At 39.6% G+C, this 27,890-nt stretch overlaps 1 protein-coding gene across 1 annotated transcript in view; it reads right to left on the bottom strand.

The window, feature by feature from the left end:
• Positions 1-27,890, bottom strand: part of dcc (DCC netrin 1 receptor) — a 145,666-nt gene that overhangs the window by 19,501 nt on the left and 98,275 nt on the right. Inside the window, exons 20-21 of the mRNA XM_085461002.1 lie at positions 18,494-18,643; positions 14,025-14,321 (exon numbers count right to left, since the gene is read on the bottom strand). Of these exons, the coding sequence (XP_085317128.1) occupies positions 14,025-14,321; positions 18,494-18,643 (447 nt within the window). The remainder of the gene's footprint in view (positions 1-14,024; positions 14,322-18,493; positions 18,644-27,890) is intronic.

Raw genomic sequence — 27,890 nt, 5'->3', positions numbered from 1 at the left:
CCTGTTTTGTACATACATTAGCCGCACCTGACCAAAAGCCACAGGTGTTTCAATGTTGACTTATCATATGTAAGAGAATATGCACAAAGGGAATTGTCAGGAAAGAGATGGCTGTTTGGAGACACACCCCTTTTATTAATATTTTGAAAAACAAGTTATGGGTACATATTTGCATAACTTTTTAGGTATATATACAAGTAGCGGTAATTACAAGTACGAAACATGTACTGTGCTTCATAAATGAGTAACAAATGTAGTACATAACAATAACCTACAGCACACCAGAAAAATAGATTCGGCCTACCTTTTAGGCTCAGGTGCAGTGACACGGCTTTAACAAGAAGAAAGGTCAGTCATTCACCACCATCTTTCTCTTCTTCCTGCGCACTAAAACCACCAAAGTCCTCTCCTCCAGTGTCGGATACGAACAGGCTCAGGATGGCTACGTCATCCACTCTCAGCTTCTTTCATTCGTTGTCACTTACAAAACCAAACAAATCCTCGTTGTCAGTGTCAGAGTCGAACACCCTCTGAAGGGCCGTGGCGGTGTCCTCCTCTCCATAATGCAGCAGTCCAGCCCTTTGAAATCCGTTGGTGATCATGGATGTTTTCACACTTTTCCACGCTGTCAGGTTCCACCAGTGGAGTTGAGCATAACTTGCTTTTCGCAAGTTTATCGCCGCTCGTCATCCACGACTCCCGCTGAACGCGTAGCGTTAATTTGAAGTTTGTTTTTCGCGCTACTTGTACGGCACTATGTTGCCTGGCGGATGGACACGTGACCAACATACCACTCTTGAACCCCAATACTGTGTGTCTGATCACATGCCCTCTGCCAGGCAACGTAGTGCCGTACAACTGCGGAACAAACAAAACAAATCGTCTTACGATATGACAAAAATCATGGACAATCCATAGAAAAGCCGCACCTGACTAAAAGCCGCAGGGTTCAAAGCTTGTGCAAAAAGTAGCGGCTTATAGCCCGACAATTACGGTATTCAGAATATGTTACTCTCATTGAGTAACGTAACGGAATACGTTACAGAATACATTTTGGGGCATGTATTCTGTATTGGAATACATTTTAAAAGTAACCTTCCCAACACTGCTCACACAGAATAAAATGATCCCACACTGATGGATGCAGTGAAGGCACATTCGGGTTCAATATCTCACCCAAGGACACTTCAACGTGACTGCCAACTTTCCAATTACTGGCCTTCCCCTTCTTCCTCCTAAGCTACAGCTGCCTAAAAATATTAGAGGCATTTATGCAAATGGAAAAAATGGCTCGGAAGTTATTGACTTCCAGGGGATATCCCAAGTGGGTACTTATCCTCTGGTAGTACCTAGAACTGCTAACTGGGCAGGCCACTAGGGGGTACTACAGACTTCAAAAGTATTAGTCAAAGCAATTAAAGGTTCTAATGCTCTTTCTCCTCTTTTGGCTATAAGTCTGGTTGCCTGAGGCTCTGTGGCCTGCAGTTACTATTGAGCTGTTCCACAAAGTGAAATTTTATTAATAGATAATCAGGCCAGGCCTTGTTTTGCAGAATGGCTTGTTTCCTGAAAATTGCTTTTTAATACTGACCTCCATGTAGTCTGTAGTTTGACCTGATAACACAGAGCTCCTATTGATTGCTCTAAATGACAAATTCACATGTAACTAAGTGAGCCATCAGACTGCAAACAGATTTAGAGTCTGAGCCATTCACTCATCTGCATGAAAATCCATCCACCCATTCATCTAACACTTTCCAATTCGTATAGTCCATCGCTCTTAGTCAATAAAAATGAAATGTAAACATAGAAATACTTGGAATGGACCACAAAGTCAACTAACAAGGAAAGAAAGCAACTAGGAACAAAATAAAACTGGCCTTCAAGCAGAAGACAAACTAATGAATAAAAGACAAAATATATAAATAAATACATGTAATTGCTGTCTCCACAATACAAACAGGAAATTGAAAGATCCCCCCATACGCACTACAAAGCGAAGGTGATGAAAAGAAAAAAACTGGAGACCAAAGACATTTTTTTCCTCATCCCTGAGTCCCTGAATAGCCTCCTCATATCTGAAGACGTCCTGAGGCTTCTTCCACCCACAGCCCCCTCCTCCATTCTCTGCCCTGCACTACTTCACTTCACTTGATCGATACATCTATTCTGCTCCCTGAGAAACAAAACACCTGGAACATCTTCAATAGGAGTGGATTACACCGGAGACTGCCAAGTTTTAAACTACTTTAAACATTAACGGTGTAGAAAACTTCACGTTATACTGTGTACTCAGTAATTTATTAAAGCACAAAATGGGAAAACAGGTAATTGTACGAACAACAGAAGTACGACACCAACTGTCCACACGCTCAACAAAGAATATACACAATTTGTAAAGAAGGCAGCAAAGTCCTTTTTATCATATTATAAAAGCAAAACTGGCTTTGGAAGTATAACTCTTTTGGGATTAGAGAAACACTGCAGTCATGCTGGCTGTTGATTGAAAGAAACAAAATTGGTGTCAAAATGTGCACACTGTCAACAAAAGTTGACAGTGCTGGCTCAGTGCTGGCCTGGCTCTCTGATCTAACTGTGTTTAATCAATGGAGTTGACCAATTATCGGGGTTTCTACAATTTTTGCAAATGAGTGAAGCTGATTTATGCTGCTAGCACAGTTATACTGTAATAAGTGTAAGCAGAGATTGCTACACCACTGATCCTTCAATTACCTTATTTTTCCTTTGAATATGAGCTTGTTTTGTCATTTTTTTAAATATCTTTTAGAAGTGTGGCTACAACAGTCAGCTGTCATTTACACTGGGTTGCGTATACAATTTGAACCTGACCACCTGTATGTTTGCATTTTTCACCCGCCAGAGCTGGAAGAAGGGAACTAAAAATATAAATATGCTTAGCATTTTTCATCTAGACTTGTGGACGGGCACCAGAGTGGCTTTGAGTCTGTATTTTTCAGTCTGGCTTTCACAGTAATACTGACCTTGTGCGGCTCTGAATGTCTCTACGTCTGGTGGAGAAATTGCTGCCAGCTTCATTTCCAACTGAAGCACGACCAAATGCGTTTGTATGACTTCTCAGCACGCTGCTGTCAGACCGAATCCAAACTGAACTGAGCTCCAGAAAAAAAAAAAAAAAAAGAAAAAAATGTGGAAAAACACAATGAGCTTCCGCACTATAAAGCTGAAGCAAAGGTTACACATCCACAGTGGAGAAAGCCATAAAAGAGAGTTTCACGGTGCCTAGCTCACCCTCAGGGGGTTTGTCAGAGAGGGATGGGGGGCGGAGGTGGGGGGACCCATGGCTCGTCTGCTCAGAGAGAGGTGGATATATTTACCAGACAAGCAGGAGTGGAGGTGTGAAATGCCCGACGGGGGTCACATCAGAGGTGTCTGTGTCTGCTTTTGGGTCGAAAGCAAAGATGGAAAGATTTACAGCAATAGGAGATGAAGATGGAAGGGGCGGGGTTATTGATCTGGAGAACAAAAAAAAACAAAACTTGTCTTTGAGAAGATATCGCATCTCTGGAGGGAGTCAGACGACGTCTGTTCCGTTTCATAGAAAAGTTTTATGTTTCTTTGTCTGCTTGTTTACCTTTTTTCCCCGTTTTCTGTCTGGTTTGACCCATGCGTGTCTCTAGCTACCTGACCAATGATTTCTATGATCCAAGGCTTAGAATAGTTTTCTTCTACTTGAATTATATGGAGGTCAGTTTCTACGATGAAAAGAAACAAAAAAACAGAAAGTGCAGAAGAAAAAAAATTAACAGTAACACTTATTATTACTATCATTATTATTATTATTATTATTATTATTATTATTAGTGGGATACAAAAACTGGGAATACTACAAAACTGTAAAGTATAACATCTCAAAGTTATATTCAAATTTAAAATGTGGACTTTTGGTACTTTATCTAGAATTTATTTATACTGTTTTATTATCTTAATTTTATCTTTTATGTTATTATATTAGCATATTACAATCTTGCCATCATAGTTTTTTTGAGTTTCTATTCAAGATTTGGAGAGAAACTCTGAAACAGAAAGCAGTTTATATTCAGAGCTGGCTACAGTTCAGTCAGGGACCTGGTTACCTAAAGCAGATGGATATTTCAGTCTGCACTTATTTCTGGCAGTATGCCGAAAATAAATAAGTGCAGATGGATGTGGTTCAGTCTGAATTCAGTTTGAATCAATACATTATTTGGATTCCTCCATCAGCTGATGCAAAGGTCATCCAAATGACTGTGGCTGTCGTGTAGAGGAAGTCAAATGTTATCCATCATGGAAACCCCGACCACCCGCAGCACCACTTACTGGACAGGCTGTATTCAGCTCTGCAGCCACAGAAAAAGAGATGGAAAATCTGTCCTACTTCATACATTTGTTCCTTTTTAAAACTCCTTTCTACTTTGTATTTTTTGTTTGTTTGTTTGTTTTATATAACTTTCTCCTTTTGTGTAATATCCATCCATTTTCATATGAGCCTATCCCAGACGAGCCTAAGACGAAACACCAAGTGCACCTTTGACAAGTCACCAGTGTATCGCAGGGCGATTTATAACATTACGATACTGATACGGTATCAATGTATGTCAGAAGTTAGTGTTATTATTTTCCTGATTTAGTAAGAATTTTTTACTTCACATCAACTTCTCTTAGTATCTCTACATGATGACAAAATCTCATAATATCGATAACAGCCTGCTACCCTATGATATTGTTTTAGTCAACTTTATTGATAAGTTAATACCTCATAAAAAGATTCAATATGATTTTTTGTGAGCAAAACATCTCATTAACATTTTTTCATGCCCCTTAATCAGGTTTTGTTAATCCTATTTTCCTGTCTTTTTGGTAAAAACTGGCTTCTGTAAAATGAGACTTGAAGTACCTTAAACTTTCTAATTTGAATATTACAAAGTGAGTATGAAGCCTTTGATGTTTTAAGGCCTCAGAGCACATCCTGATCACCTCACCATGTCTGATCAAACTGCAGATTGAAGACCAACTCTTCCCTCTTCCATCCTCTTCTAAACCCCCATCACAATTTCTGCATGCCTGCAGGTACAGTCTTTCAAAACACCTTCATCTTTCATCTCTAACATGATGTGGCCAGTAAAAGGTCATAAGAATACGAGATCACAGCTTTGACCTGTCTTTTATCTGCATGATGATGAAATGATAATTATACAACATGAATTATTTGTCAGTGTGGGTCAGTGTTTCACCGTTTCAGATCCTGTTCTTAGTTTTTTCTTGACTGCACCAATATATTTTTGCTAAACATTCAACCATAATGACTTTACCAACCCCTGATATTTTCTGTAGCGTCACCCTTAGAATAAACTACCATGCCGTTTGTATAGTGAAGGGTAGCAATCATTCCAATCCCTAGAAAACGAGTCGTCAAATGGATGATTTGAGAATATAAAAAAAATAAAACACGTTTCTTTCTCCGCCCTAACACGACCATTCAATTGCTACAGATAACCATTTTAAAGCACCAGAGCTTTTCATTGGTAATATCACTGTTCCTCTGAGGCAAGATGAAGGTGTGCCCTTAAAAACATCCATCACAGCTGGCTCTGTGTCTGCCTCCAGCTGTGGCTGTAATGTCTTTTCTCAGTATCAGACACTGAGTCAGACAATCCCATTACAGCTTCCAGCATTAAACCGCACATTCAGGCCAATTTAGGTGAATAACTGCCCACCATCACACTTTAGTCTGCAGATGGGCTTTGGAGACTCCATTTAAAAAGAGAAGAAGGTCTCAATTTATAAAGTGATATAAAATAAGTGAGCAGAGCGGTGGAGGTTTCTGTGGTCTGCTTCAGCTGAAGGTCAAAAATAGAAGCTGCTGACAGCATTCACTTATGATTCAATCACATCGTTTTGAAAGATGCAACATGGATATTTCAAGAAAGAAGCCTGAAGGAGGTTGGATTTACAACGCTGAACGTCATGCAGACCAAGAGACCTGTCAGCAGCACTGTAGCAACCTCTGGTTGGCAGGTAAAAATGTGTATTCCATGACCAGTGGCCAAGAGGCTGGGCTCAGTGTTGTTGGCTGTAACTGGGTGCTGCACCAAAAACCTCCTTGTCATTGCTTTGATTGCTAGCAGATAGCTGCATTCACCCATAGTTTCCATGGAAAACCCCCACCTACTTACAAACATTTGCCAACGACTCTCAGACTGGCAATTAATCTTAAGAAAATGTGACCCAAACAGGAAATGGAGATCATTGCTCTACAAACTAAAAGTCGCACCTCTTGATGCAAAACTTTTACAACTGAACGGCCTCAGCTAATAGATCAGGAAACATAAATTTTTCTCTTCTGACCAGTGGTGGCCAACCAATCTCCTTGGACCTCTTGCTCAAGATATACTGCTTTCAGAAGTCCTGCTTTCTAAAGTCCTTCATCTTTAATCCTTGAGTTGAGCAGAAACTGTACATAAAAGCGACTGTGATGTCAATCATTGGTTAGCAGCCTACAGTGAAGGTTGGAGGAATACACATTTTACTATGTTTTAACCCTCTCAAGGCAGGCGTTGCAGATTTGCAACAGTTAAGAACTAACAACCTGATTACCCCACATATATATTTTATGAGGTTTTTTTACTCAGAAGTACCACTGCAGGACTTGGTTGTGCATTAGCAACAAAAAGTTTAATTTGAGCCTGAGAGGGTTAATAAGCCTAATATGTACATTTTCAGTTTTTCCACATCCATGGAGTTTGTTGCCATGACATGCACATTTAAATTTACAGATCACAGTGGAAAGGCATAAAACCTCCACATGTAGAAATTTTGTAAGTAAAACAAAAATTTTATTTTATGCCTTTAGGATTTTTGAAGGAGTTTTAAATCTAGAAATGCTTTTAAATTAAATATTTTATTTATTTTTACTTTTTTTAGCAGGCTAATGCTGGCATCAACATACTGGCAATAATAGTCAGTTTTACTAAAATAAAAAGCAAGCAATTACTTCATGTTTTATGAACCCCTCCAGTTAGCCCATTGGTGCACAGGTTCTGTCCCCTGGGCTGCATTGTTTGACACCCCTGATCTAAAGAAAACTACATAATCTCACACATGCTCCATCACATGCTCTCTCTTCCCCTCTCTCTTTTTCTGTCTCACCCAAACAATCCAATTATACCATGAAAACATTATTATTTTCACCCAGGGAGTCATTCAGACCTGGATAAACACACAAACAAGACCAACAATGAACATCAAAAGCCATCGCTCACTGGTATGTTTTTTCTCCCTGGAGGGGGGTGGGGAATAGAGGTAGTGCTGCCTAGCTTTGAGGCTCTGTTGTAGGGAGGGGGCTAAAGTAAGGGTGGGCGGGGTCACGGGGCGAGCGGCAGGTCTCTCGGAGTTGTCGCCCCAGGCTTGCGATTTCTCAGCGAAAGATTTCCAGGAGCCAAAAATCAATGTTAATCTGAGGCCACCTGGGCATGTAAACAGAGCCATAATGGAACTGTATACACCCACGCACACACACAGAGGTGATACACACCTAACAAAAGAGGAAATGCACAACAAATACAGCTACACACATACAAACGGAGCCCAGGGATCACATGTACTGTAAGACGCCCCCCCCCTTTCCTCATTGCTGCAGGCTACCAGAGACAGTATGACAGGATGAGGCGCAGAGGGACAGAAAGAGCTAAAAAAGACAGTGAACAAGTGAGACAAAGGACAAAGAAAGAGTAAAGTAAAGAAAACCGAGAGGGAATTAGGGAATGTCTAAGAGGAGTGGTGCTCTTGCCTCCAGTATACTTCATTTTCTAAAATCTCATGGGGAACACTTTCTGGACTTACAAGTTTTAAAACGACATGGTAGAACCACATAGTGATGTGCAATCTAATATTAACCAGAGCTTTAAAAATTCAGCTGGGAGAAGTCCTGATTATTAGAAATTATATTAGTTAGCTTGACTTTATTTACCTTTATTGTAGGGTACTGACATTCACGATGAAACTGCTGATCAAGCTCAGAAGGGCAGAAGTCAGGAGTGATGAGACCAGAGATAGTCAATAAAGTTCAGTGACTTGTTGCAACGACAAGTGAAATAATGTCAGATGAGCAGTTGCTGAGGTACTCATCTCATCCCCGAGCCAAGTGACTGACCTCTGATTGACAACTCACTTTAGTGCCACCTGTAGAGTTCTGACGTCTCAGTCGCCTCTCCAACTATTTCACTGACATAGTGCCAGTTCAGTTGTCTCAAGGCGCTTTATATCGCAAAGCAAAGACCTTACAGCATTAGACCAAGAGGGCCAAGAATCTAAAGATAAGTTTTCACAGGAAGAGACCTCAGGTAGAAGGTTGGGGTTTGAGCCAAAAGATAAGCAGGAAAGAGAAGCAGAGAGAGACCAGGAACAGCAAACAGGACGACAACACAAACTATAGAAGAGAGTAAAGCTAAAGCTAATGCTATCCGGTTGTTCAGTGATGACGCGACGAATCCTACTTCCGGGTCTAAAGTAGTCTGCGTTTAATATGGCTTTTGTGTTGTTAACATGTTTAATGTTTTGTATTTTCTTCTATTTGATCTCAAAAAGCTCCTAAAACAGTCAGTGATCACTGTTGACCTCCCTCGGCTTTTATTACCGCTAATCATTTATTTAAGCTCAGTTTTTAAAACCTTAGCATGTAACTACAGCCCAGCCCATGCAGCAGTATATGAATGACTAACCTCGTATTGTGGATGGATTATCTCAGTTGTTCTCCTGGCTGAAGTTTTGTCCTTTTACAGCATCCTGCCATGCGATTACATTTGTTCCTGACCACCGAGAACACTCACGTTAACTTTTATCGAGTGGAAAAAAAGTTAGCTTGTTTATATTATGCTAACATAGCTGTGTCGCTAGCGGTCACGTAGCACATCATTATATACCAGCTAGCCCAACTTCAGTAACCCTACAAACGTCACTGCTGTTTAGTTTTCTGTCTTCATTTATGCTGGAAGTGATAGCAGAGCTGTACGTTTTAATTTGTTTCCAAAACCCCGCAGTCAGGACATGCTATATTTTATTTAGATAGAAGCTAATGAGCTAACTCCCTGCTAACTTCTAACTCCGTTAAATGTCATAAATTCCGTTTTCATGGATGCCTGGATGTTAAACTCAATTGTTACACCTGGTAGAGCAGAACGCTGATCATTTTATTAAAGATGAAAGACTTCAGACAGTTCTTCAACTCTCAGTAATGCCATAGTGATCGTTTGATATGTGGACCTGCAGCGGAGTTTAGACCCAGACACGGCTAGTGACGTCAGACTGAACAACCGGATTAACAGTGGCTGCAAAGTGCTCAGTGCATTATGGGAAGTCTCCATTCCACCCAGAGGCATAACTAAGCAATGATTGACCTGAGGCAGCCATAACCATTAGCTTTGTCAAAATGGAAAGTATGACTTTTCAAAGTAGAGATGTTTTTCTCCTGAACCTACTGAAAAAAACAAAAACAGTTGTGGAAATTTGAGGAAAATTTGTCATTTATGGAAAAGGTTTGTGACCAGTTGATGTCAGCTATGCGACAATTTGTTCTTGGGCAAATGTATCATAGAGTCGGTGCAGTCGCGTTGTGAATGACATTTAATAAGCCAAACAAAAAGAAAAACTAAATGAGTGTACTTGTTTATTACGTTGAACTGGCCCAGTTAGCCCGTCAGGATCTGTGGTTAATAATCTCTTTCTTCCATGATGATAGATGTTCCACTTGTGTTTAATGACTTTTGGGAGGTTAAATCTGTTTCAGCTTGTGGTTGAAGAACATGCCATGACTATAAATCATAAAGGAAACCTTGTGTTACCCAGTTGCTGTCCATGGTGCTGATCGGAAGCTGGAAAGATGCTACAGTTACTTTTGATTACTGTTATACACAGTGTGTGTGTGTGTGTGTGTGTGTGTGTGTGTGTGTGTGTGTGTGTGTGTGTGTGTGTTTGCTTGGGTATCTACTAGGGGTGCAACGATATTCGTATCGATATTGAACCGTTCGATACAGTGCTTTCGGTTCGGTACGCATATGTATCGAACAATACAAAATTTTTAATTTATTTTATCAACTTTCCTTCTGACGATGCTGTCTGTGTTGAGCGCTCAGTGAATCTGCGTTCGACTACTCCGCCTAGGCTCGACAGTGCAGCCTAGGCGGAGTAGTTGAACGCAGATTCACTGAGCGTTCAACACAGACAGCATCGTCAGAAGGAAGAGCGCAGGGCAAGCTAGCGAGACAGAAGTTAAGCTCTCCTTGCAACATGTATCTCCCCCACCCTCATTCAGATCTGGCGTTTGGAATTATTTTGGTTTTCATGTGACGTATGACCCTGAAGGTAAGCGAGTCATGGACTAAAGTAAAACAGTATGTTGGATGTGCCATGCAATGCTCAATTACATGGGTGGGAGCTAGTGTGTTAGCGCAGTTAGCTCGTTAAGTGTTGGCCGTCTAGCCCCATGCACGGGGCGATCCGCGGTAGCTCGTTAACGGAGATTTGCCGTGTTGTGGCGTTAAGGTCATTTCAACGAGATTAACCTGAAAGCACTAGTGGGAACACAACGAATATGACTGCACATTTACGCCGACATCATCCTAGTGCAAAGACAAGTGGAAGCAGAAAAAAAACAAGCAAGCATGCTACTAACTTTAGCCGAGTCATTTAGACAGCTGTTAGCACATCATTCTCCTTATATGTTTAATATGCTGCTGAGAATATAGCCCAGAAGAAGCGGATAGTATAGCTTTTATTTTGGAAAGAGACATTTCTCTGTAATAAACTCTCTTTTCCAAAGATGAGTGATTCCTCAATCAGATACAGGGCTCGCAATATCGCTAGCCCAACGTCCTGGAGCTAGCGATTTTTTTTAGTCGGGCTACCAAAATCTATCTCTTCCCTGCCCGTCGGGCTATTGTAGGAAGGAAAAATATATGTCAATGCTTTTGCATTCTTTCAGAAATGTAGCTGGGTAATTATGTCATTGGCATCGGTGAGCCACTGTCAATATGTGACATATTGAAGTCGCGTTTGAATTTGCGCTTGTTTTTTTGCTTTCACTTTGCAATCGCGTGAACTGTGTATAGAGTGCGACAGCACTGATCTGTGAGTGATGATAATTTGTGCACCAATTCCTCTGACATCGTCTTATTAATCGTTAGCTTACTATGCAAACATGACAAGTGAAATCTCCCGCAGCAAGCTTAAACATGTGAGAGGTTGATCGCGCAGAGAATCGCTGAGCTTATGTGAGTGCGGTGTAAAAGCAGCAGGATATATATTTGACTACGATGACCTTCACAGACAGATATATATTTTAGTTCTGCTGAGCCAAATAAGACAGGTCAGGGTGAAGAAGTGACAGCCAAAGAAAAGCTTACCACAAAACGGAGAAGTTATGACAAATCAGACTATAAGGCAAAAAGAAAGTGCAGCTTTATGGTTTCATGGACAAAAGAATTTCTGTGGCTGCAATATGATGAGCTAAATAACCAGGGCTGCACATAAGTGGTCCGCAGGTGCGTATTCGCTGTCAAAATAAAAAACACGCACAAGGGTTAGGGTTAAATTTAAAAACTGTACTTTTGAGTTAAAATATATATTTATAATTTTAATAAATGACAAATTAAAAAGGCATGAACATTTTTTTTGTATCGAAAAAATATCGAACCGTGACACCAAAGTATCGAACCGAACCGAACCGTGAATTTTGTGTATCGTTGCACCCCTAGTATCTACCCCGGGGCCTGTTACAAAGTTGTTACACCTGTCCTGAACCCACACTGGGAGCTGGTTCTACAGGAGAGGGTCCTAATAGCTGAAGCCTCTGCCTGTTTATCTAGCTTTAGAACTACAAGTAAGCCTGCAGTCTGAGAGTGAACTGCTTTACTGGAATAATATCATCTTGTGAGGTCTTTAAGATGTGGCAGGACTCAACAACTGCGCAGACAGGTTCACAGCCGCTGCGTTGCTTGAATTCTTTGCCAGGAAGCCACAAAAATGAGTTTTGATGACAGACATTGAGAAAAATCAGGTACTGAGCAAAGCCGGGAGGTTTTATTTTCTGTTCTTCTTGGATAACTGTGAAAAATTTCAACCCAGCTCATATTTTTAAGATATTTCAATCCAACATGGTGACTGACTGAGAACACCAGTAAAAAGAATCAGAGGGGACTCTGATTCCCATGAGACCAACATTTTTTTTGGTCAAACATAATGCCTGAGAGAGCAAGAGAGAGGGAGAGAGCGAGAGAGAGAGAGAGAGAGGGAGATTTGATATATGGAATATGGAGAAACCGACAGGTAACATAAAAAATGAATGAAAGAACAGAGGAAGGTCGGTCCAGATCAGATCCAACCCTCTGGCTAATGTCAAGGCCAGTTACAGTATATCGTTCTACAAATACACACACACACACACACACACACACACACACACACACAGTGTAGAAGCCTGAGGCTAATGCATTCAACTTCCCTGAATAAAATATTAAGCAAAGCACAGAGGCTCACTAGAGAGACCCAGCTTAAACACAAAGTCACTGGAATCTGACAAACCAATCAGCAAGAGGCTGCATCTTAGGGACCGGCTGCAGACGCAAAGCAGAAGAGGAATTTAAAAAAAGTGTCATTATTACAAGACAAACTTTACTTATTGTGCTGCTAGTGGTTCAGTAGAGGAATGGTACAAAGCTGTTGGCATTTCATAATCTAAGCATGCTTTGTACTGTGAAGGATTCAAAGACCTTTTCATTCTAGTAAATATACATAAGTTGGAATCAATAAGAATTACGGACACTTTAATGCAAAAGAACAGAGCACAAGCGCTTTGGTTAATCATTATATTTTGAAATTTAAACACATGTTCTACACATATAATTCACAGCTTTACATGACAATTGTTACTCTAATCTTCTTTATAAAAACTTTATTAATGGTGTTATTTTTTATAGAAATTTGTTGCAGATTGGCTGCGTGGTCTGCCACAGTTATGGAAATTTGTACCTCTCCAAGAAAGGTGGAAAGAAAATGAATATACTAACTTAACCCCCTAGGACCTGGCGTCCACATATGTGGACATCACATTTTGGGTTATTTAGACCAAAATACTCAATTTTGCTCTACAAGGGCCTGATATGCTGCTACTGTTCTATCAAAATTTTAAACAAATATCCTCATATGTGGCTCTTATTTTTCATAAGGTAAAAACAAAAAAATCTGGTAATTCTTTCTTTTTACATTCATCGGGCCCCAATATGCTCAAATATCAAAGAGAAATTAAAAATGCATGCCGTGGAAGAGTTCGGGTCTTAGGAGGTTAAAGAATATTTTATTCACCTACATCCACTCAGTTTATTTTAGGTCAGAGTAACAGTCTCTACTTTATTTTGATGTCCTTTTGTGCTAGTTTCTGTCCTTTGCTCTCAGCTTCACCACGTGTGCCCAGGAGAGAAGAGTTTGTTGTATTATTGTAGGGTCTTTACATCACATTAGAAAGCACAGTGAATCAACTGTTGTTATTATTTGGTGTCAATAAAATCTAAATATATTAATAAAATTGAATTGAATCCATCATTCCTTAAGCAAAGAAACAACAACAATCACTGATAATCTATAATCAGATAATTCAGTTCAGTGCACCAAATCAAAACAACAGTCTACAATATAAAGTTCCTTGGGTAAAGACTGTACAGTACTAGAAAGAAACCCAAATAATCAGATGACCTTTTATGAGAAAGCACTTGGAGATGGTAGAAAGGAAAAACTCCCTTTTAACAGAAAGAAACTCCAGCAGAATCATCTAAAGTCAAAAGATAAACAATTTAGACTGAAATCTGAGCATTTTTGAAAACTCAATCAGCCACTAGAGGTTTAGCTGCTGATTCCAGGAAAATTATTCCTGCCAAGAACACTACAATCAGTCCTGGTCCATTATAAGAAATCCTACATTATTAGTCATAACACATGCATTAAGCAGCGGTACTCACTGGACTGTGGCAGCATAGAAGTGTACACCTTGGGGTCGATGGTCCCCATGGGTGGTGGCAGCAGTGGGTTGGTGAAGCTTCTTAGTGGATGGGTGGGCCGCACACAGGCTGTCGGGATGGTCCGACCGCTCCCACCCTGGGCCTCCTCTGCCGCTGCAGTGGCTGCACCCGGGACTGGGCCTATCGAGGGAAGGTGCTCCCCAGGCGGGGCTGAGGAACCGGGGAGGAGAGGAGCAGTCTGTTGTGTTGGAGGCTGTTGCTGGAGAAGAGGATTGGAGGAGGCATCTGTGGACAAAGCTAAGAATGGGGAAGCAGATAAACGGATGTAGCATGTTAAGCAAGAAGGAGGTAAAAAAAAAAAAAGATTCAATGCGAGGTTAAGAAGAGATGAGAAATATTAGCGAGGGGAATTTGAGAGAAAAGACAAAATATCCTATTAGCCATTTTCGAAGAGCAAAAGAACGGTCAGAGAAAAGACAGACTAATCACAACAAGTCTGAGTAACACGGTTATAAATTCTGGAAAGAGATCGTGCTGAATTTTAATTGTGTTCTTTGGCACTACAAGGCAAGTACAATCTAGTAATTGTCCATTATCCTTTAAAAAGCAGACATCCTTACACTCAAGTAGTAATAAATATCACAACGGGCCAGAGGGAACATGTAAATTTGGGCCTTAAACTTGTTGAAATTCCACTACTGTGTTGCAGTTACTGTGTTTGTCTTCTCTCACGAAGTTACAGCTTGTCATTTATCCAGTCGTCTTTAAAATTTAATAAATCTCATCTGTATAATTTAACACTTTATTTAAAATGCCAATCTCCTCCTCTGGCATAGAGAAACCCTGCCAGATCTTAGTTTTATTCTGTTTCTTGTTGAATGTGAAGCTTCATGCTGGTGCTTCTCTGCTGGATGAATTTCTCCACACTGCGAAACCCTGTTTTATCTTGTCAAAGACACATATGAGAGGAAAAAAGGAGAAGAGCTTCTTGTTAAAGGAAAAGACAATAAAAAAAATCTTCAGCGTGCAGAAACTTGACTCTCATGTGTCGTGAGAGATGAAACTCCTGCTTGTGTAACAACAGCCAGTTTGATCAGAGAGAACATTGGAAAGCTGGTTATTGTATGTAGAGCTGCTGTGCGTTCATTAATGTAGTGCAGCTGAGACAAGAAGGAGAATGTAGAGGGAGAGCCGAGAGAAGGAACGTGAGCGCAGTTAAAGAGTAAAAATGAGAGGGGGAGGAAAAAAGTGACAAGAGGGGACCGAGACATAAAAATAGAAGACTTTCAAAAAGCTCAGAGAGACGATGAGAAGAAACAATAATTTGTGTTTTTCCAAGAATCTAGTTTTGAAGAAAATACATCTGCATTATCTCCAGATTGAAACACAGCATTACCTCCTCTATCAGGAGGAAAGTTGGTAACATTCTCCATAACAATTCACTGCAAAAAATAAAATGGATTTTTAAAATAGTGACTCGCAGGTCTACATGAATACACTTGAATACTGAAAACACCAAATGCCTTTAAAGGAAAAACGAATAGCAAGAAACACAATATTCATTTCATTTGGCTAACTCACAGGAATGTAAATGTTATATTAAAAGATGGTTATTTGAGAAACTTCACATTTAGACAATTAGACTGTAGGGAAAATGCTACATATGGCAGTGTTAGTGTAACTGTACGGTGCAGGGACTCAGGCAAAACTGATAACCTGGTTTAAATAACAGAAAATAAACTGCAGTCTCTGTGGTTATATGTTCCGGTAATAAATGGAGACCAGAGCAAGGACACTAAAATAAGAAATGAATGATGGCACTAAAATGTTCTTTACACCCAGGTATCATAACTTCTTTAAAGTAAGAATCTGCTTAACCTTGTATGACATGAGGAAATCTTTAAAAGAACCAAAGTTTATGTGTCAGTACGGCGCAATACAGGGTAACCATATTTGCCAGGAAGAGCAGACACTTACATTTACTCGCTGCACCTTCAAAGGCCTTGAAAAGATTATGAGTCTGATGTTATCAAATCTTTCAAAGAACTGAGGCATAAAGTCTGAGGCATACATTTTTAATATCCACCACTGAGAACTCTCGTAAGAGGACATCAACATGACTCCCTTACTAAACCCCTCAAAAACACGTGCTGAAATAATGATGGGAAAAAACAAAATAAAAAAACAAAAGCAAGTGGTTCATTTTGTTTTTCCTCACTACTCTTTAATTACTAACATCTGTCCTGTCTCCTTTTCCTCACCTCTAACCAGTGACAGATGGTCTCGAACATCATTAGTGATTGTCCTAACCTTAATCAGAACCCTGTACTATTAGAATATGTCATTTTAAAAATATGCTCCATATACATGTTGTCAATGAGGAAAAAATACAATCAGTTAATCTGATAAATTAAAATAACTATTGTTTTTTTCCCAAAAAAGTGCTTCTACTTGGGTTAGAGTTATGGACATGAATTAGGGTTAGCACCGAGTGAACACACAATGTAAGCCTGGACTAAAAAGAGAAAATAGTTACATTTTAACACATGACCAAAATACTGTCATGTGACATGAGATGGTATGGTAATATGAACATGGTGGGACTATTTCAGCCACACCACGCAGCTTCTGTCATCATGTCCAAGGCTGCATGCATGAAAGGATGTACATAAATTTCCTCCTACAATATTCCAAAAAACTTTGAGACAGTGTCATCTACTTGAAAAAGAGGAGAGCTATAAAGTACATAAACATTAAGTTGTTCAGAGCAGAAAGCAGATGAATTGGATCATTTGGATTCAAAGAGCATGCTGGTGTAACCATCGAGATTCGGGAGGATTCAGTATTTTACCATGCTAATGAATTGACTTAAATTTATCTAAGAAGTTCTACAGGGATCAATGTCTTAGTTTAATTAGCCACATAGCAGCAGAGTCTAAAGCTCCCAGATTGGGTATTGCTACTGTCTATGTTATTTGGGGAACATAGTTGACTCGTTCTGGCCCTAATCTTCTATCTTTTCCTTTATAATCAGCAGAGTCCATTGTTGAATCTCATTGCGTGTACGTCTCTATCGTTTTTCCTTCATTAGCAGCTTTCTCATTATATTTGCCTTTCTCTATCATTAGCTGCCCCACCCGCCTCCACTCTTGTGTGCTTTGCCAGCAGCGATCAACCTTCGTGTTGTGTCAGGCCGTCCACTGACTCTGCCTCTCTGCTGTTGTTATATCACTGATACGAGCCAACCAAGAATTAGCCAATTATTGAATTACTGAATTACTGCTCCCCACCATGCCGTTTACCATTTAGCCCTGCAGCAAACCGAGACTTTAATACAACAGTGAGATAAAGGAAATGAACAGTGGGCAAACAGTTGGAAAAGTTACATGTTTACTTCTATCTATGACAGTTCTACATGCATAACAACAATATTAGCATATACAGATGTAGCAAGTTAATGTGCTTAGTTTTTCTCTCATATTAGTTTGAGAAATCATTAGGCCCCGCCCCCTCACTGCTGCCATTCAAATTTTTACTATTTGATCACCGTTACTTTGGCAAAATATTTATTTTTAAATAAGTATGGCTCTTTGATTTTAATATAACAGATGTCTGTCATACATTCAAACATCTGCAGGTTAGCAAAAAAATTTAATAATAATAATAACATTTAATGTTTCATGTTTAGTTGACAAGTTCATACCATGAATATATTGTATGTCACTGAACTAAAATGTGCACGAACATCATCACATATACAGCAATTATGAACGTCTATATGTTTTTTTCAGAAAGATTCCTAACAAATCCAATATATGTTACGTTCATTTCATCATCCTCTTGTAAGTGCGAGATCATGTTGTTGCTTTGGTTCTCCCATGTGTCACATTCAATGTACAACAAAGCAGTTTACCTACAATGTCACTGCAACTGTCACTCCCATAAGAACAACAGTAATATTTGTAATATTTTATTTCTAAAATTTGCTTTGTGTCACTGATTAGCTTATATGTTTTACATGTCTTAACTAGCAAGATGATCTTTTAGTAATGCAAAAGCCCCTTAGAATGAGGACATCCTCTACATTTGTAAATGTAGACCTGTAATGTCATGACTGCTGGACACCCGAAAGAAGAAATTTGTAATTTGACGGTAAAATAAAATGAACTAGTATTGGTAACCAACAACGTGTTTCTTGGCCTCAGTGTTCAGTTATAAATATACATAGGAAGAAATCTCCTTTGCTGACTGCGCAAACTACAGCAGTTTATGTTGTTGGCACAACATAAAGGTTAATCTAAACATATCACATGGAAATAAGAAAGTGTAGAAAGCAGACATCAGAGTTTTCTTTCACACCTTTTGTTGCCTCCTGGCCACAGAGCTACCTGTTGTCTGAGCAGTGGCAATTTTTTCAGGCTTATTTTTGCTGCAGCACGATTAGAAGTATAGTAATGGCATCAAAGTACCTGGTGTGTATCCTCTGTCCACAGTCAGGCTGGGGAAAGGCATTGGTCTCAGGCTAAACTTGTTGTGAGTGAAGCCACACGAGGGAGAAGGCAGAATCCCAGGATACTGCGAGGAGTCCAGGGTTGGCACCGGGATGGCACTGACCACCGCTGAAACAGAAAGAGCAACAGGGTGAGTGTTCCAGTGACCCACACTGAAACAGAGACAGTAAACCTGCAGACCACACAGAGATTGCGATTTCACGTTCCACCGATGCCAGTGCATTTTTTATAAAGCTTATGAAGAACTGATCAGGACCAAAACTCAACGGATTCTTCCTTTGATCGTGCTGCATCTCTCCACCGTCATGAAATCTGGCTCAGCGGTGTTTGTGTAATCTTGCCGGCAAACACGCAGAAGCCGAACAAGCAAACACACAGCACTGATCACATAACTCAACCAGCGAGAGATGAGGCAGCGATACATGAGTCAGAGTGGGAAAACAAACTGTGAGCACCACTGAAACAGATGTATAAAGAAGCAGGCTGATAGCAGTGACAGAGCAGACACGCACAGGAGTCAGCAAACCAGCGACAGAGCCAAACGAGTCAGGGCCACCAATATTAGTCATTGCACAGAAAGTTTTTATGTTTATTTCAGTTTCGTTTTTCAATTTCAGATGTGTGTTTGCTCATTTTAGCTCATGCCTAGTTTGACCATTAATGTTTTCTTAATCTTAATTCTAATACGAGGATATTTGTCAGCGGAAAGAAAGCGTATTTAAAAAATATTGTTTTACTCACAATCATGTGGAAACCTTGGTCTCATTAAAAATGCAGAAACGCCTTCTCATACTTGTTAGGTTTACACATTTTAAAAAGTCAAACTTTAGAGATTTTCTAAAAGTTTTATTTCAATTTTAGTCAGTTTTGCGAGTGGACTTAAAAAAATATTTTTGTTCTTTTTGTCAATGAAATTTTTTTTCACACAAAGTTTTGGTGTATGATACGTAGAGCTGCCACCCAGGCAAAAGAAAAATACAAGTGTATCACGTTATAACGTGAAAGGTTTATTGTTCTAACAAGATACGTTTCCTGTTTGTACAATATAATATTTATATTGTACGAACGTGATAATTATGTATATTGTAATAACGTGATATTATGTTGTTCAAACGTGAAAAGTATATTGTACAAACAGGAAAAGTTGTTAGAACAATAAACCTTTCACGTTATAACGTGATACACTTGTATTTTTCTTTTGCCTGGGTGGCAGCTCTATGCTTCCGTAGTATGATGAAGTTTTAAATGAAAAGTTTTAACTCTTTTACCCTTGTGGTTGCTTATTTGTGTGAGAAAAAACAGAATGTGAGAGTAAAGCTGAGTAGACTGTGACAACACTGACTGAGAAGTTGTTTTAGGATTTGTCCAATTGGATACATGGCACCAATTTATCCTTACTTTAGGGTTATCCTGCTGTATATGTTATAGTGCTGGATAGTTTCAAATGATCTCATTTATCTGTTTCATGGTATCAAGTAGACATTCAGTGAAAGTTATCTTATGTGCAGTCATGTGAGAAAGTCAGTTTACTCTATGCATTCCTGTGAAAAAGGAGGAGTTTGAGTACCAGCCCAATGGTAATCAAGTGCTAATCACTCACGTAATCAGCAAACGTAAGCATCTGTATAAAAGGAGAAGTTTTTGTCTTTCCATCTTTTCCAGCAAATTCACCCAGAGGTCAGAACTTCCAAGCCTCAGAGAAACTCCAAACAAAACCCAAAATCTACATTTGGGATTCATCAAGAATCAGTTAGCAGGTTAAATAAAGTTAATGGCAAACTGAAGAAGACTGAACAAGTATGGCATCATTGGAAGGGTTATCAGGAGAAATGTGTGTCCACAATGAACTACACCTCATACCAACCGTCAAGCACAGTGGTGTAGGGGTGATGATTGGAGCTTGTTCTTGAAGCCACAGGACTCAACCATGAACTCCTCTCTATACCAAAGTATTCACATGTGAGGCAGTGCATCTCACAGTTAAAGCTTAGCACAGTAGGATCACTCAACATGACAATGATCCCAAGTACAGCACAAACTCTTCAACATAATAGCTGGAAAAAAAGACTCAAATTGCAATATTCTAGTAAAAGCTGAGACTTTAAATTCTGTGATGGGACATTATGAGAATGGCAGAATGTCAAAGAAGCAACGCATAAAGATGAGTGGGCAAAGAGTCCCCCAGAGCAATCAGAGACACTTACAAAGGTCATTTTCTAAGCTAATGAAGCAAAGGGTACTGGAGAGAAACCTGAGACAACTTTTGACATGACTGTAAAGCTGCACAGCACGATTCACATGTTAGAAGACATTACATTTCAGATTCTGAGTATCACAAAAAAGAAACAGCAGCAGAATTCTAATATCATTCTAAACACTGTTATTATTATTATTATTATTATTATTGCTGCTATTAACATAAATTTTCTTTTTTCTGTATGAAAACCTGCATTTCAAACTCCACTAACTATCCTGAATCATCCAGGTGTAGTATTTGTAAATCATGACAGCAAAGATAGTTTTTCACCATGTACAGACTGTTCTTTTTCGCAGCTATTCATTAGTTAGGAGACCTGGAAGTTCACTGCACTGAAGAACAGCAACCAGTGAAGCACCTGCATGTACATATCCATGGTAACCAAAGAGCTATGCCAGCGGACAGAAAGGGAGAAGCGTAAGAAGTACGATCTGTGGTGGAAGAAGTTTTTTATAATGTCACAGTGTTAATGATGTTATCAGCAGCCCTGTAACAGTCCCACCGACTGTAAAGCAGACAGTCAGTCGGAGCCAATAGAGTTCATATTGTGACCTTGAGAGGAAACTGCAGGGACTCAAACTCACTGAGACTGATTACACTGCCTCAGGTCCACACACACACACACACACACACACACACACACACACACACACACACACACACACACACACACACACTGCTTCTCCAAGCTGTTTAAAAGATAAGAGGCACCCGTCAGTGTTTGTTTGTTTTTGTGTGTGTGTGTGTGTGTGTGTGTGTGTGTGTGTGTGTGTGTGTGTGTGTGTGTGTGTGTGTGTGTGTGTGCACATATTTCTCTCTTTGTCTCTCTCCAGCTGTGTCTTCTTTACGCACCTCCATTCAGGCTGGAGGTGAATTCAGCATTGTGTTTCTGAATATAAATGAATGTTTAATAAGGAAAAAAAAGTGTTCAAAAGAAAACATTTGCAACAGCCCATTTCTGTTTTCTACAAAGATATTTTCAATGTAATACTGAATTAAAGGCTCACCAGCCTGCTGTAAGGAAATCAATCCAAAAAAAGAAAAAAGAAACACGACCCAAGGTTTAACATTTTGTTGTAAACAGTTTTCTCCATTTTTGTTTTCATCTATGTTTCTCAAAAGTGGATAGATAAAAGATCTGGGGAATAACAATGCTTATAAAGATATTTTTCTTACTAGTCATTATAATAATTGTGAAGATTATTAAATTGATATTTTCAACACTTTGTGAAATATACTTATTCGACTTGAATGAGAATAAATTGTGTAAACTGGCATGGAGCTTTTCAGATGGTAGCATGACAAATGAGCAGTGTAACTGTATAGCTGGCGGACTTGCTGAGTTTCAGTCAGTGTAAAAAAAACCACGGATGGTAAATTACACAGATTCATAAAATATTGAATCAAATGTACTTTTTTCATTACTTTTAATACAGAGTTCTCTTTACCCTCTCAAAGTTATTGGGCGGTGTGCAGGACTTTGCCCAACCAATCTCCGTGTGATTTGTGTTCAACAAGTCCCTGAGGGGGTGTTCTGTGTGGAGCGTTCGGCTCATTGCTACAGACTACTCAGTCCTTGTGCAACCAAAAGGAGAGCTTGGTATACACTAGGGGCAGACTAGTTCCCAGACAGAGCTGGACATCATCCCTTCACCATGTGTTAAAGATTTTCTGTGTGGAGCTTTCTGATCTGGTGACCTCAGGTGACCTGGCCCTGTTGGCTTTATCAAGTTGTACACTTCCTGCAGGCCAAAATGCCCACTCATGGTTGGGAATGAAGTGCTTCCCAAGTCTTGCTGGTCTTTTTTTTTTTTTTACAAATAATGGGGAAGTGTATGGGTACCAGTCTATTGTTGTAAGGATAAGAGAGAATACAAGCAGCAGAGATGAGCGTCCTCTGAAGAGGTCCTGAGCGCAGCCTTATAAGAAGAAGCTTCTGTGGAAGAGTTATACAGTCTTATTGCCACCGGCACAAAGGATTTACTGTGGCGGTCAGTTCTGCATTTCGGGGCAATGAGTTTTTTGCTGCTTTGGTGTATGCAGACAACTTTTTATGAACATTCAGATACAGTTTTCACCGCTGTCAACAACGAGTATCTGGTGTAGTTACACAAAACACAAATCTTATATCAGTGTCGTAAGATTAAGGCAAGAGAGGACTTTTTATCAGGATTAGGTAAACGTAGTGATCTTGGTTAAAATATCATATGGTTGTATATGACACGAGTTGGTATGTCTTTTATCTCGTGTCATTGGAACCTCAATTTGCTGAACATTTTGTTGAACAGAAGTCAGCGGGCCCCAGTTGGGCAAAGACTCGAAAAAAGATGATGAAGAAAGATTTATTGCAACTTAGATCTTGAAGGAGGTTGTAAGCCATCAAGGGAATGACTGCCTGGACTGAGAAGTCCTGAAGGCATGAGTAGAAGGATTGCTCCAAAGAATTTGCCAGCACGGGCAGGGCGGGGATTAGAGAGGAGGAAAAGGAGGGATGGTGGAGTTCCAACAGATCTAGGGCTTGCTGTCTGTGAGGCATGTTGGATATCTCAGGAAGCGCAAGGACCAAACTCTTGTGCTAGAAATTTGATTTAAATTAAAAGAATTTAAAAATGTCTTATTATGACTGCAGACAGGCTGCAGTAAACAAAGGAACCGTGTTAGCATTCAAACAAACTACAACCATGACTGAAAACTTTAGCAGGAAAGAAATAAATACAGAATAAAATCAGTGTCAGTGAACATCCAACTGACACGTTCATTATGAAGATAGCTGCAAACTGACAAATGCATTAGGGACATTTGCACATTAAATTAACAAAAAAGGCAATTTGACTGAAATTGTAAATAGCTTTTCAACACACTTTCGGTGTTTGTAATGTCATGCATAACAGTAGTGACTGCACTAGTAGACTTTTTATTTGCTTTGATTGCTTTTTATTTAATGGGGGAAATATTGAGAACATTTAAGTAAATTGTTTGTAATTGATTTGGTGGAACGTGCGTTATTCTTAAACCCCTGCAGGGTCCACACTGTTTCGCTCTTTGTTTATGTCTCTTGCATTTTGCTTAAGCTAAAGGAGCTCCAGGCTTCTTCGATATTTTTCTGTTTCATTTTTTTAAAACCCGGCTGTAACATCTCTGCTCTGCAGACGTCAGATGATCTCTACCTCTACCTGCTGTTTCTGTGTCTTTGTGTCTCCGGTCTGGCTTTCTTCTCTCACTCTCACAGTTTTCTATCAGTTTTATTTGGGTTTCATCTCAGTGTGCTTGTGTCATTGTTGATCAAACTTTTTATCCATTCTTGTCTCTGTTTTTGCTCAATATTTTTCTTTCTGTATGGTTTCTTTATCACTCCTTCTTTTTTATTTCTATTTAATGCCTTTGTGACTTTTACTTTGTTAATTTTACGTGACTTCATGTAACAGCATTTTTTTTATATCCTCTTATGCAAAATTCAGCATTTTGTGATCTCTATCTGTATTTCTGTCTCCTCTTATCTCTGGCCTCCTTCTCACCCTCTTACAAAACCTCCATAAACCTGTAGCTCCCCACCTCACTGCACCAAGCTCATCAATATTCTCCGCCAATAAGTGTATTGACCAGACTTGCTCATCTCTGGTCGTCCTGCTGCTGTAATGAAACCCTGACTCTGTTTAAATGAGCACACACACACACACCTCCTAAAGCTGCTGATCACAGCCCTGCCATTATCAATACTGTCTGATCGATGCTGGTATTGATGATGGTTTAGTGTAATAACCTCTGGGTTTCAAAGAGGAAGAAGCAGCTGGAGGAGAAAACTGGCCATCTGTCTCTTTTGACAGTTAGAATTCAATTTAAAAACCTTTATTGACATGTGTGTTTTTGTGCAGGATTTTCCATCCATCCATTTTCTAGCCCTGATTCAGTATTCAGGTCTGGGTTCCTTGGGGAACAGTCTAAGCAGAGCTCCCTTTTCTCACCCACCTCCTCCAGTTCCTATCTGCTGCACAACAAAGCCTTTCCAAGTCAGTCAGGAGACACGATCTGTTCAGCGTATCCTGGGTCTGCCCCGGGGTTTCCGACTGGTAAAACTGATACAAAACACCTGGGGTGCGTCCAGGAAGCATCCTGGGTCAGATGCCTGAACCACCTCAACTGTCTCGCTTTGATGTGGAGGAGCAGTAGTTATACTCTAAGCTCCACCTGAAAGTCTCAGCTCCTCAACTTAAGCCCTATTGGAAGTGTCCCCAAGAGCATCATGGACACAGTAAAAACAATTGTGACCACACCTTTTTTCACACCTTGGCTCGTGTGATTAGGTAGAGGATCAATAGGGGTCCATGATCCTCTTGGGAACATTCGCATATGGCTTAAAATCTGGGACTCTCCACCAGAATTCCTTTATAATTACACAGGAAAATGAGAAATAGATACAGTGATTTATTAAAATGTGTAAATATGTAAACACTGGTTCATGCTTTGAAACAGATGCATTTTTATGCTTGAATGATTGATATATCAAAGTGGCTCAAACGAAAAACACCGAGTGGACTGAACATCAGTGAAAAAGCAGCCGATACGCAAAGAAAATCTTCTGAAAGAAAATCATATCTCAAGACCACTTTCAAAAAAATCACAAGAAAGCCTGGTTCCTTGGAAGCAAAATATAAAGAAATGAAGGGTGGCTCAAGAGTTTTGCACAACACTGGAGATTTATTTTTAACTATATGCACTCAAATTTGAAGATAAAGAACTGTTAGCGTGGTTTTTGATATACTTTAGGTGTTTAGTGAATTAAATCCAACAAAAATATGCTGCCTATTTAAACAGATTACTAATTGTATTATAAACTATGACTGGAACGTCCACTTTCTAGTGTTTTTCAGTTCAGTATTGTCTTTAACTTCCCTCTCCAAAAACAAAAAATACCTTAAAGCTTTTCTATTTTTACAGAAAGAGAAACGGTATTTCTAAAAGATGCAGTGCCACAGCTTAGAACAGAGAAGTCTTTGACAGAACTTCCAAAAAACAATAAAATAAAAGGAAAATCTATGAAATGTGAAACATGACAGCAAATAAAAAAGATAGGAAGAGGGAAAAAATAAAATAGGAAACAGGTCTGAGTGTTGGCAGAGGAAGCCAGAGGGTTTTCCTGCTTTATGGTGACCCACATATCACAAACACCCACATTTATGTAAACTCACAGTCCTTGTCACATGCTAACAAGAATTATCACTTGGCCGCTGACTCACTCTCTCCAGAAATAACCACACAGCATTATAACCTGGATGCTACGCTTCACCTCAGTGACTCCAGTTTGTTACAACTGGGTTAAACAACAGCAGCAACTGCACATCAGAAGAAGAAGAAATAAAAGAGAGAAAAGAGGACACAAATCCTTCAAGACATGCAGCCAGACTGAGAGCAGGGTAATTACAATGTGAAACATTCTGCTCACTGATGTGACTGAAAACATATTCACTCCACAGAGAGAGAACACCGTAATTAGACAACCTGCTTCTGTGCACAAAACTGGTTCATAGACACAATTTGGTATCACAGAGATTCTGCAGATGTTCTGCATCAACCTCATGGTGAAAGGAAACAGTTTTATACAAACAGCTGTTTAAAATCAAGTGCCTACACTATGAACTCCACCCACAGTGCGATGGGTGCTGGGACAGGAGGAGGTGTCACTGCGATTCTGGAAGTGGGACAGAGTTGGTGCGAGGATGAGCCGACGAGGGTGATGCACATCAAACAGAATTTGACATAGTCTTAGACGGCTTTAGAGACTTCACAAGTGCTACAGTTAAAAGGTGTCTTATGGAAATGACAGGAGACTGGTGTAATTAAGGACTGCAAGAGCTTCAAAAGGGGTATGATAAAAATGAAGGGACATGACATGTCTGAAGAAATACTGGAGGAGATGACTTGGACTGACCCTTTAAACCAGAGTTAACATTCTTCTAATGGCGTTAAATGGTTTAAGTAAAGGATTTTAATCCTGACCGTCAGTTTGTACTTTCCTAAATCATGTAACAAGAGGTAATCATTTGGGTGGGTTTTTTTAGTGGCAAGACCGGGGCATTACAGTGACTTTATGTTTCTATTAAGATCTCAGCCTTGGCTAAGCCATCAGCTGTGTGCTGTTTGAAGGGATGGTGTTTGACATAGGTCTGTTTCATGTTTGTGAGTGCTGGTTGTGTTGGCTTACTGTAACCTACATTTTGGGTTATGACCATAACTTTTGTGTTTTAGGGAACTGCTGACACAGTCAGTCAGTCAGTGATAGCTGACAGACATTTCTAGGCATCAATGAAAGTCACTGATTTTGTTTGGGATGTTGGTCCCTCACTGTTGGGCTAGAGCCTATTCTAGCTTTCATAGAGCAGGAGCTGGGGTACAGTCTGGACAGGCTGCCAATGTATCGCAGACCCTCTCCAAATACTCAAATATTAGATAATATTATAATATTAAAAAAGATGGTAATATCAATAATGTGAAACTGCTGATGTCACGGTGGCCATGCTCCTTTTATCCACAGTCTTCTCTGAGAGGAACAGGGCCTTACGCTATGAACTGAAAAGCTTCTACAAGGTGCTACCAACTTGTTGTTTTTTTCCATGAGAATTATGATGAGTTAGAGTACTTAAGTCAAAGAATCATTTCTAAAACTGCAAATCTGCCAAATTACACAGCAGTGATCACTAGAGACCTCTTTGCAGAATGTGCCTTTAAATGAAGTATTTTAATATCGAAAACAGCCAGTTCTGATACAGGGAATAACACCCTAAAGAGGTATAGCCAAATTATCTTTGAGATACGATGATATCTGGAGAAAAACAGTAGTGAATGAGATAGAAAACTCAGTTTGTATCAAACTCCAGCTATTCTTTCTACACTGATGACTCACTGTTACAGACTAATGCTTTAAATTCATCCAAACAGAGTGCAGAATTTAGGGGTCTGTTTTTAGATAGTGTGGTATGCATTACAATAAACGTCTTTAAAATTAAAGTTGTGCTGACCAGCCAACCGTAAACTGCTGTTTAACTTCACCAGACTCCATTAGGTGGTTGTAGAACACGGAATTTAATGGCTCAGTACTCATTA

The sequence above is a fragment of the Copadichromis virginalis genome, linkage group LG7 (genome assembly GCF_057382275.1).
Source record: "Copadichromis virginalis isolate Kocher_CV1m ecotype Utaka linkage group LG7, C_Virginalis_male_GT1.1, whole genome shotgun sequence".
In the NCBI taxonomy this organism is placed as follows: domain Eukaryota; kingdom Metazoa; phylum Chordata; class Actinopteri; order Cichliformes; family Cichlidae; genus Copadichromis; species Copadichromis virginalis.
Note: the sequence above shows the minus strand (reverse complement) of the source record. Positions and strands in the feature narration are given on the sequence as shown.